Source organism: Phaseolus vulgaris, chromosome 5, assembly GCF_000499845.2.
Source record: "Phaseolus vulgaris cultivar G19833 chromosome 5, P. vulgaris v2.0, whole genome shotgun sequence".
Taxonomy (NCBI): domain Eukaryota; kingdom Viridiplantae; phylum Streptophyta; class Magnoliopsida; order Fabales; family Fabaceae; genus Phaseolus; species Phaseolus vulgaris.
Genome location: NC_023755.2, coordinates 1,764,745 through 1,777,009, shown reverse-complemented (window position 1 = coordinate 1,777,009; position 12,265 = coordinate 1,764,745). Strand labels below are relative to the sequence as shown.

Genomic DNA, 12,265 nt, shown 5'->3' with positions numbered 1-12,265 from the left:
TTTAAATAAATAAAAGTCAAGTTTTGATTATTTATACACTACTAAAAAAAATCATTAAATAAAAATAAATTTTGAAAATAAAAAATAATTAATTATTGACTAAATTAGAATATATTTTAAATATTAAAAAAATTATTAGTATCTATTTAATTAACTACCAATAATTTATTTAGAATCTAAAAATTAGTAACTAAAATCTAAATAACTAATTAAATACAAAATTAAAAATTATTTATCAATAATAAAAACTAATTTAAATATAATTTTTTTATAAAAATAATATATAATTTGATCAATACAATAATTAATTATTTATAAAATATGTTTTTATTTAATGATTTTTTAGAATTCATAATTTTTTATTTAATAATAATCTTAGGTAATTAATAATAAGAAGAACAATTTTTGAGATATATTACCTTAGATAATAATAATAAAAAGGAGAATTTTCTATATGTTTTTTCTTTGTACTCATCACGTATTGTAGCTTTCAAAGCAAGCTACCATGAAAATTAATTTAGGTCTGTGATGATGTTGAGAGTTGAAATGGTAAAGGACAAGGCACTGAAAGAGAAACTCATTCATGGTTCATTTCCTCACGCCATTACTTTACCCAGAAAAATAGCTGCAGTACATCCTATGCTCATTATTCATGTTTCAGAAGAACATAAAAAAATAAGTGTTCTATTTTTATCTATGTAAAAATTTGTGAAATTGATTGTTTTATTTTATAAACAATAAATAAATAAAATAAAATGATACACTTTAAGATGTTCCAACTCTTATATAGAAAATTCGAGAACAAGTTCTTAACACCCAATCAACTCAAAATCCGACAGACATTACAACACACAAGTCATATTAGCATAACAAGGAACAAGTGTTGGAAATCCCACACCGACTAGAGATTAAGTCTTTCATAGTATATAAATAGGTGCAAACCTCACCTCATAAGCCGGTTTTATGAGGTTGAGTTAAATTTAAAGTGCACTTCTTAATATGATATCATAACTATTTTAAGTATATCATAGTATTTGTTTGTTAGGCTTATCGGATCATCTGCTATCGGATCATTATCAGACTATCAATAATATGTTATCTCACGCACGATCTTTCATTCTGGACGCCTTAACCCTCTAGATAAATTAACTGATATAATAGCATAAACAAGATTAACTTGTGATAATGACAGAATTCGTTAGCAGACTAGAGAAAAAGAAAGTGTGATTAGAAGTTGAAGGTTTTTAGCAGTGACATGCGAATCATGAGGTTGTTTGAACAGTGGTTTGCAATGATGGTGGCGTTGATATCTCCATGCAGTGTTCTTCATGTGTCAACGTCAATGGAACCCACACACACACAGATACACCTGTGGCCAGTTTTTCATACAACGAGTTTTCTGCTGTCCTCTTTGCCTCTCTACTGTTCCATCGCTTTCCCTGCACCATCTTAATTGGGACACACCAAACTATATATACACACACTCTATTTTTTCCTTTTGGTTTTCTCACTTATTCTTCAAAAAGTGTGCATCAAATACTATTTCAAATCTATAACAAAAACCTTGTCATTTCTTCTTACCCTTTTGAGACCAAGTATGTTTGATTTTTGTTTCATAAATTCTATGTTTGATTTTTGTTTCATAAAAGATCTAGGTTTGTTCTTGGCATATAGGAGGATGACCAACAAAAATGCCCCCATTTTTTTGAAACAATATCAATTATTCTTCCATTATCTTGTTAATATTTGAACCAATCTTAATAGTCCTTTATCCACACTAACTTCCTTCAAGCTTTTAGCTACTTGGGGTTGTCTCTTTTCAAACACAACTCTTGGACCCAAATTGAATGTATTTACTACATGATTGGAGTTAGTCAAATAAATACTTCTTCTTTTTCATAAATTTTTCTCAAAGCATTTCCAACATAGTTGTTGGTCTACCCTTGTCACATCTATATGAGAATTACTTATTAGATACTTTACTTTTGAATGGATAGTGGACACAAATACCCCAACCTAAGCAAATGTGATAGCTAATATTCCCTAATTTTCTTATAGTGGGATTCAAAGAAGATCAATCTAATAGGTTTTTACACTACAAAGGAGCATTAGCTACAACATAGTTCACCATAAATGCTTTTACCATGCTGACACACGAAAAATCACTTTTTTCTAATAAAAAAAAAATCATTCTTAACTTTACATAGCATTGTAAACAAATTTTCCAACTAAAATTCTATCAAATGATTCAAGAGAATCACATCGGATTTGGAAGGCCAACAAGTGTCCCAAGAATCTTATTAACCAAAATCATTGCTTCATCAAATATACATTTTTACTCATCATGACTACTTATATGAAATGATTGGTGTTTGGATCCACTGGAGTTTACGAGGTTAGTTTTCTTATTTTTTTGCTTGGTTTTGTAAGGGCAAGGTGTGTTGGGTTGGATTTGGTGGTTGGTAGCTGGAATTAGTATTGTGTTATATGTATAAGGGTTGAACCACCCCTGAAGTGGTTATATTTTATTTATTAGTTATTGCCGATAAAAAAAAAACTTATATGGAATGAGATAATTTTCATGAGGGATGACTTTTGCCCTTATACTTTGAGGTATTTTCCTCTCCATGAACACAATGTGAGATGAACACATTCTGAGACAAAGTCTCTTTCTAACAATTATAGCTCACCTTAAACTGATCAAGAGAAATCAGAACTAAATGCACCAACAATTTCTTAGAGATTTTTAGCTTATATGCTTTTACTTTTGAAGCAATACGAGACATCTCCACAATTTACTCTCTAATGTTGTCTTTACTCATATTTGTTTGAAATTAGGTTTGTCAAGAGTGTACCTATCTTAGACTTTTCATTCTTAACCAGCCTTAGTTCAATTTACACTAGAAACTCCTTAGTTGTATTTATGTTTTAAAAAATTGTTACCTAAAATGTGTTTAAATGACCTTCTCCATAATAATTGTACAATTTGACTTTTCCAACATTTCCATTTTCCTCTTATTTTTAAAGGTACTCTCATATGTAAGAGCTTATGGTGAATTTATCCTTAACGCAATGTCAATATTCATACTCCAATAACCCATCAAGATATTGCCTTTAAAGAACTTCAAATATAAGACATTTAACACAAGAATATAGTTGATATAGAATAATGTCACTATAAGAAAATCATTAAATAACAACTAAATTTAAAGACAAAAAATAATTAGTACTGATTAAATTAGATACTATTTTAGAGACTAAAAAATTATTTGTATCTAAAATGATTTCTATTATTAATGAAAATTTATAAAATGGTTTTTAAATTGATATCTAAACTAGCTATCAAAATTTTAACTACTAGTATTTTAGATTAGTCTCTAAAAGACTACTTTAGAATATAAAGTAGTAAATAGCTAAAACTTTGGTAGCTAATGCTTAAATACCAATTTAAAAACTATTTTATAATTTTTTTATTAATAATAAAAATTATTTTAGATATCAATAATTTTTTTTAGTTTATAAAATAGTCTCTAATTTAGTCAAATAGTAATCAATTATTTTAATCTCTAAAATTAATTTTTATTTAATAACTTTCTTGTAAGGTACTGGTAAAATAATTGATAACTTGAAAATAATAACCAGACACACTCACATAAGCCTCAAAATAAAATTAAATATTTATCTTTAATATATCAACATTTTATCTTTTGTATAAATTTTAATTACTCAACTATTTTTAGTTGTTAATTGAAGTAAGTGGAGATATATAGATTAAGTTGAATAAGGTGTGGTGGTAATAGTAGAGGAAGAATTGATGAGGATAGAAAGTTGAGAGTATAGGAGCGGGAATATAGCATCTTGTACAAACACCCAATATTTTCGGTGTCTCTTCATCATGATGCCATTGCATCAACATCACCACTACTTTCTCGGATTACTATATTTCACTTCTCCTCTGCATCAAATTGTTGTTTAGATACTCATTATATATCTACCAATATTTTTAATAATAGAAAAAATTATTTAGAAAAAAGTGTCAAAAGAATTGCCTCATTATTATTTAATTATATTTTTCATGTAGTTGATCTATTTTTAAGATTTATTTTCCGTTGATTGTATGGAAATAATATTTAGAAAAGTATTAAAAAAATTTAAAAAAAGATATATCAGGAATAAAACTTTTAATATAAATTATTTCATGGGTGTATCATTCATGCAAAAATCAAGATATAGCTGAAATGATCCAATAAATTAAGTGAAAACATTCAAACTCCTAAACTAGGGTTGATCTGGGAAGCTTTATGAATATGTTTATTAATAACTTTGAAAGTTTTTTGTAATCACTTGTTTTATTATGAATGATTTTAAGACAAGAAGAAGAACATAACAAGTGAATTGAACAAATCAAATATAAGCAAGAACTCAAAATTTAAAAAGGATATTTAAAAGACCTTTAGGGATCTACTAGAATTTATGATGTTTGATTATCTCTTATTTGCCATTCTAAAACCATATTTTTCATGCTTGCTCAAGTTTTTTTTTTATTAGCAAGAAAAAATAAATAAATATGAACCATGTAATTCAATCTTTTTACAAAACAACTCCTTTCAAAAGAGAGACCCTATAATAATACTCCCCTCAAGTTGGTAGGTGAAGATCATGAACCCCCAACTTGTGTCGTAGCGTCAATAATTGTTCCTTGTCCAGTGCCTTCGTAAAAATATCTGCGAGCTGGTACTGTGTTGGTACATATGAAGGACTGATTATCCCGACTTGTAATTTTTCTTGCACAATGTGACGGTCTATCTCAATGTGTTTTGTGCGTTCATGAAATATTGGGTTTGCTGCTATATGTAATGTCGCTTGATTGTCACAGAAAAGTTGAGCTGACAAGTTACATGACACCTTTAAATCCTGCAACAGATATCGCAACCAAACTATCTCGAAACAAGTATTGGCCATCGTGCGGTATTCTGATTCCACTGATGATCTTGATACGTTTGTCTGTTTTTTAACTTCCATGAGATAATAGAAGAACCAAGAAAAATGCAATATCCAGATACTGATCTCCGAGTTGTCTGACAACCTCCCCAGTCTCAGTCGCAATAAGCTGTCAATGTCATATTGTTTTCGGATGGCAATAGCAATCCTTGTCTCGGTGATGATGTACTTTAAGACTCGAATTGCGGCATCCTAATGAGGTTTCCGTGGATCTGTATATATTGACTTAGGGTCAGGCCGAGTAACTGTGAGGTATATCAGTCGTCCCATGAGTTGTCTGTATTTGACTGGATCCTTTAATAACTCTCCATCGTCTGGTGTGAGTTTTAGGTATTGCTCCATTGGAGATTTGTCTGAACGAGCACCTATGAGTCCGGTATCGTGTAAAATATCAAGCACATATTTTCTTTGTGACATGTAAATACCAGCTTTGGAACGGGAAAATTCAATCCCTAGAAAATAGACAATCTTTACGCTAAATTTCTATCAAATCATTTCCTGTCAAAAGAATATCATCCATATATTAAAAGGGCAGTAAATGATGAGTTATTCTGTCTTGTGAATAGAGAGTAGTCTGTCTTGGACGGTTGAAATCCTATAGATTTAATCACGTGAGAAAATGTTTAAAACCATGTCTGGGATGCCTGTTTGAGACCATAAAGGAATTTGTTGGGTCGACATACAATGTTCTCCCCTGTCGATGATGCTGGGTGGCAAGTCCATGTAAATAATTTCATGCAATGTGCCATGTAATTAAAAAAAAAAAAACAGATGCCTTATTGTCTCCTCTTCCTCCCCGCACATACAACAGGAAGTACTACCAACTGCAACCCTCGTCTAACCAAGTTAGCCTCAGAAACACCATCCAAGTTGTAAATAGAGCTGAAGGCAGAACCTTGATCTTCCAAAAAGAAACAAACAAAGATGAACACTCCCTTCCACAATGACCCCTTAAAATATTATAAGCCGAACAAATTGAGAACCCAGTGGTCACGCCGTCCTTCCAAACCCAACAATCTTCCTTATCCGAGATGGGTCGCAAGCCTTGAAGCTCCTGAAAAAGGTGACATTCCTGAAGCCCATTCCCCAAAGGAATCCAAATTGGCGTCTTTGCTAATACTTAAAGAAAACAACCTCGGAAACCTACTCTTCAAGTCTTTATTGTCCGCCCAAACATCGTCCCAGAACAAGACGTTCTTTCCGTTTTCCACATCCCAATCATCACACTCCTCAAAACTCCTTCCCCACTCATCCATGCACTAAATCTCCTTCAAATCTCTCCACCAGAGAAAATTCTTATTATAAATCTTACTCTCTTTCAGGATTCTCCATCCTTCATATTTAGATTCAAAAATCTCTTTCTTCTTGGCTGAGAATTGTCTTTCTAATTTGGATTCTAAAGGTATATTACCTCTTCCTCTTTTCTTCTTTTACTCCTTTTCCTTTTTCTTGAGCTTCTCTAAAGAGTATTCAAATAATTACTAATTGCACCTATAAAATAATTAGATTTTAAGAAATTACAAATGAGAGAAAATACAATGAAAATGAATGCTAAAAATACAATAAAAGTAAATTATATTATATATAAAAATACAAACAAAATACAAACAATTATATTTTAGAATTTATGGTAAATAAAAGTATTGAGGTGAATTCAAATAAGTGTCTGATGACTATCAACATGAAAAGTCCAAGTGATGTAAAGAAGTTCAGAAACTAACAAGTCATATCAGTCATATCACTTCTTATCAAAAATATGTTTCCAATATAGAAATAAAATTTTCAAATATCTAAAATAGAATGATTTATTTCTATGAAAGAAGGAATCGTTAACAAACCATTATCAAACTCAAGGAGTCCCATTTTATCAAAACCTATAAAAACATTTCCATTGTCATATCTAACAGAAACATACTAAACCTTCAGTTTAGAATTTAGGGTTTATTTTGTGTAATAAATCAAAGCCATACACAAACTTACTTACTTTGTGAGGCAAATAACCTAGAAAATCTAGGTTCATTACCAAAAATAAAAATATCAACTTTAAGTAAATATAAGATCTAACCTATTTATAATAATTTTTTAAATAGAATTTTTGAATTTTTATTATTTAGATGTATTAGGTAAATGATTTTATATTATTATTTTTATTAGACATGCGTAGTAAGATGTCATTAAAATTTTTAAAATGTGAAATATGAGACTACATGAAAAAAATATAAAGGTGTATAAAAAATTTTCTACATTTTAAAGTTATGCGGACCAACCCGTTCCGTCCTACATTTGACCTGCACGGACTGCGAATTATACAAAACAAGCCTAAACGGATCAACAAATTGAAATAAACAACCCGTCTCACGTTTTCTTCAGCGAGCCGTGGATTTGCCTCCCCTATATTTTCTATGTTAGTATATATAGTTTTAATTTGTGGATTTGTATCTATGGCTGGTATTCTGCATACACTATCTTCAAATATTGTGCCTAATATGAGGTCCACGTGTCCAAAAGGTGTTACTGCTACGAGAAAGTTCTCTTGAGGACATTTTGAATGAAGGAAAAGAATTCACAGAAGGTGTTCTCAGCAAAACCAGCAATGTTTTAATTATAAGCACAAAACGACAATAAAAACGTCATTTTCTACAGGTTGTGTTTTTGTCCATCTTTAACACTTCCATTCTCTATGATTCAACCTAATATATCATCACCACTTCAATTTTATTCCACCTTAACAGCTCTCACAAATACTTTAAAAATATTTAAATTTTATGTTATTCACTTGTTAGAAATTATTTTAAGATTTTGGGTTTAAACTTTAATTTGGTATAAAATCTCTTAGGTCTCCTAAGTAAAATTCTTAAATATAAATTAATTTTAAAAATAAAAAATAACTAATCATTAAATTAACTAAATTAGATGTTATTTTATAGATTAAAATAATTATTAGCATTTTTATTATAAAAAATAGTTTTTAAATTAGTATTTAATTAATTAAAAAAATTATAATTATCAATTTTAGAATCTAAATAGTTAATAGTTAATTTTTTTTATAACTAATTAAATATTTATTTAAAAATTATTTATTAATAATAAAAATTATCTTAAATATTAATAATTTTTTAATTTTTAAAATAATATTTAATTTAATCAACTTAGTAATTAATTATTTTTAGTCTCTAAATTTATTTTTTATTGATTTATTTTCTTGTCATGTATTACTATATTAGACTATTTTCATATTTTTATTTTATTTTATTCATTATGATACAAAAAAAATCTTAACTCTTAATTATGTCTAGAAATATGAAAAGAAATCCTCTCAAAGTGAGGTTTTGACTTAGATTTTCTAAAGTGAGAAAATCTAAATAAAAGAGTGGCATTTGATATTTTGTTTGATGAAAAAAAAGAGCAGAAAGTGAGAATGGTAGAATGAAGAGTGTGCATGAGTATGCGTGCAAATGGAAGAAACACTAAACACGCTCAACCAAGCAAATGTTGGAGGTGATTATAAAAATAATATATCTATCTATCTATATGTTTATTGAGGGAAGAGAAAAAGAGAAAAGTTCAAAAAATAAGAGAATGTTCTCTCTCTTTCCTCCTTCTTCCACGTACATGTATGTGCGCATGATCAGGAAGCAAATGGTTCCTGTGATTTTGGATTTGGAAGTGTTTCAACAACCTTTTTCATCAATATATGTCTTTTAAACATAACAAAAAATTATATAAACTAAAATTAGGTTATTGTTTATCTATTTTATTAACTTTTCAAAATCACATGTTCTATTTATCCCAATATCAATAATTTTTTTAATTTTTAAAATAATATTTAATTTAATTAATATAATAATTGGTTATGTTTTATTTTTAAAATTAGTTTTGATTTAATAATTTTCCTCATATAAAATATTTTTGATATAGAAAGGAAGTTTTGTTCTTGAGATTGAAATAGAAAAAGTAAAAACATTTTCTTAGCATTGTTAAAAACAAGACGTAGGTGGTGCTTCAAACATCTCTATCTCTTGGGGAGACAACCACCAATTGTCTTATCAATGAATGACTCTATCTTTGCCTTTTAACTTCTCTTATTGGCTTGCAGGGGGTAATTTCCTCACTCTATCTGCACTTCCACACATAACTTTGATTCCTTCTTTTTAGTTCTTTTACCTTAAATTTACCCATATGCTTTTATCTCCCTCAAAAACACTTTTACTTTTTTATATCTGACAGATACAGACATGATCAAGTATAGTGTGATTAACATTTTTTGTTTCTTATATTGAAGGAAAGACCTTCAATAATCTAACAATCAAAATATATTCTGCACTAAAATTTCTTTTAAGGAATAATTAAGAAAGAAACTGTTAGTAGCTTTCGATTAATAATAAATGTATATTTTAAAGATGATTCAATTCTTTTATAAAGTAAAATATATACACTTAAAAAAATTCGGTATGCCTATCACAACTAGTACTTAAAATTCAAATATTAATCTCATTATTTGCTATTTTATTGTTGGAGATCACACATGATTAAATATGAAGACAGTTCATATAAGTGAGTGCAAATCTCATCTTAAGAGTCGGTTTTATGAGATTGAGTTAGGCTTAAAGTCCACTTTGTAATCTGGTATTAGAGTCATTTTGAGACTATTCTAACGAGTGTTTGTTAGCCTTATCATACCATTCGCTATCAGACCGTTATCGGATAACTCATAATATGTTATCCCACACACAAACTCTAGAAGTGCGATTATGAGATTAAATTAAACTTGAAATCCACTTTCTAATAACTACTATTGTGAAGAAGAAAAGTTTATAATAGTAATTTTGATTAAGAGAGCAATGAGGACAAAAAGTAGAACAAGTTGATTTGAATCCCTTGTTGGCCTTTCTCTCTCTTCACATGCTGCATTATATTTATACACAACTGAATAGCTACTGGCCAAAGATCAAAAAAACCATCTCAGACTTCACTATGACAGATCCTCACTCCAATTTATACGCTGGAACCTTCAACTTCATGCCTCTTTATTCTCACCACTCTTCTTTCACTTCTCAACCAAACCATTTCTCTTCCTACCCTCTTTCACACTCAAACACCACCAACACATCTCCTCCTTCTCCTCCGCTCAGAGAAGCCCTTCCTCTCATAAGCCTCATAAAGCAGAAGGAGAACAAGAGCTCCAACGCTGGTGGAGAAGCTGAAGAGGAAGGGCTCAAAAGAAGAGACATGGATGAGACCCTTTTGAGTGAAGATGGTGGTGATGAAAGTGTGGCAGTAGCACTGCACATAGGGCTACCTAGAGTGGATGCTTCTGATCTTCTTGGATCAGGGAAGATCTCAGCAGAAATGGGTGAGAAAGGGGAAGTGAGTGTGATTTCTGGACACCCTTTGGACAGATTAAACAAGGTTCAGTATTGGATTCCCACCCCTTCCCAGATTCTTATTGGTCCTACTCAGTTCTTATGTTCTGTCTGCTCCAAGAGTTTCAACAGATATAACAATCTTCAGGTATGCAATATGCTACTATTATTTTCCTTGTACACTTCATATATACACAAAATTATTAAATAAAATCCGGTTAATTTAGTTACAGTGTTTTATCTCTTTCAAGTAAAGTCTCTAAGTTTTGATCTTTTCTTTAATAATATGTGTTTCATCTTTTTGGTTTTATCCATCTTTTCTGCATGGTGTTCATATATATGAACGTGATTAGATATTCAATTTGTTATCTCAAAACATTAAGCATTTTTGAAATATATGTTCCTTGTGTTTTATGTTCTGGATTTAGATATTCTTTTGCAACAGCTGATCTCACTCTAGTTGTTTAAAACACAGTAAGAATTTCAAAGCCATGTGTGTGAGAAGATTCATATATATACATGGAATCACATTGGATCTCACTACCCTACGATGAAATTAATGCAGAATTGAGAAGAAACATGCTAATACCTGTGGTTGTAAGTTGAAAGTGCTTCTGGTGTTGCAGCACTATAAGCCATGTATATGATGTAGTTTGTGCACTGTGCATGGAAACTTGAAATGTGATTTTGTTTGACCTTCTATTTGCCTTGTTTTCGCTGCTGATTTACTATAGCATTGTACCTTGTGATTTCTATGGTACACAATTATATAAGTTAATTGTAGAAAACGTGGTGCACATTTCTTGTATAAGTTTATTTACAACCACAAAACTAAATACACCCTCCATTTCACTTTTATTGGTAAGAAATGAGTTAAATTTCATAACTGATGACAAGGAAAGATGGTTTTTTTAATCAGTAAGAAACAATTAAATTAAAACAAACCCACTTAAGGTGATCCAACTCTCATACATAGTAAAAAAAGACAAAAAGATACCTTTTCATATCCATGAAGAAACTCAAATGAAACCTCTTACTGTTTATCTCAACACTATCAACTACAAAGAAGCTGAAGAGGATCGAGGATCAACCTCACCGCCCTTATAGTAACATTAAATTGAATGCATACATACCAGATATTTTAGACACATTTTAGACATCGTCAGAGAATCAGAAATTCACTGACACTACCTTTAAGTAAACAATTATTCTCGTGTCTTCAAATATTGCTAACCAACATAATTAGCACATTATCCATAATAAGATTAACTGAAGTCTCTAAATATATATATATATTGTATTTGTAGAGTATATCTAAATGTTTTGATGGCTTTGCAGATGCATATGTGGGGACATGGATCTCAATATAGAAAGGGGCCAGATTCTCTAAAAGGAACACAACCATCAGCAATGCTAAGGCTTCCATGCTTTTGTTGTGCACCAGGTTGCAAGCACAACATTGACCACCCAAGAGCAAGGCCTCTGAAGGATTTCAGAACCCTTCAAACACATTACAAGAGAAAACATGGCATTAAACCCTACATGTGCAGAAAATGTGACAAAACATTTGCAGTGAAGGGTGATTGGAGGACACATGAGAAGAACTGTGGAAAAATATGGTACTGTTTATGTGGGTCTGATTTCAAACACAAAAGATCTCTAAAAGATCACATAAAGGCCTTTGGCCATGGCCACGGAGCTGTTCACATTGATTGCATGCAGGAAGATGAAGCTGCCTCCGAAATTGAACATGATGGGGATAGTTCAATGTGAAATTAATAACATCATAACCAAAATTCAAGTCACTTTTCATGTACTTAATTAATTTCACATACAAAACTTAATACAATGTAAAATGTGTATGTTTATGTATACCTCTTTAATTTTATTCTTTTTAACAA

The 12,265-nt window shown here is 30.2% G+C and overlaps 1 protein-coding gene across 1 annotated transcript; it reads left to right on the top strand.

Moving 5' to 3' along the window:
* The first annotated feature begins 9,953 nt into the window (after nt 1–9,953).
* On the top strand, nt 9,954–12,265 carry LOC137834738 (zinc finger protein WIP2-like). The gene is made up of 2 exons (XM_068642902.1): nt 9,954–10,512; nt 11,703–12,265. Exons 1-2 carry the CDS (start codon nt 9,976–9,978, stop codon nt 12,135–12,137), a joined length of 972 nt encoding a protein of 323 aa, XP_068499003.1. The 5' UTR covers nt 9,954–9,975; the 3' UTR covers nt 12,138–12,265.

Coding starts and splice junctions, on each gene's coding strand:
- LOC137834738 (XM_068642902.1), top strand. CDS start 9,976: ATGACAGATCCTCACTCCAATTTATACGCTGGAACCTTCAACTTCATG. Junction 10,513..11,702: donor ACAGATATAACAATCTTCAG/GTATGCAATATG, acceptor ATGGCTTTGCAG/ATGCATATGTGGGGACATGG.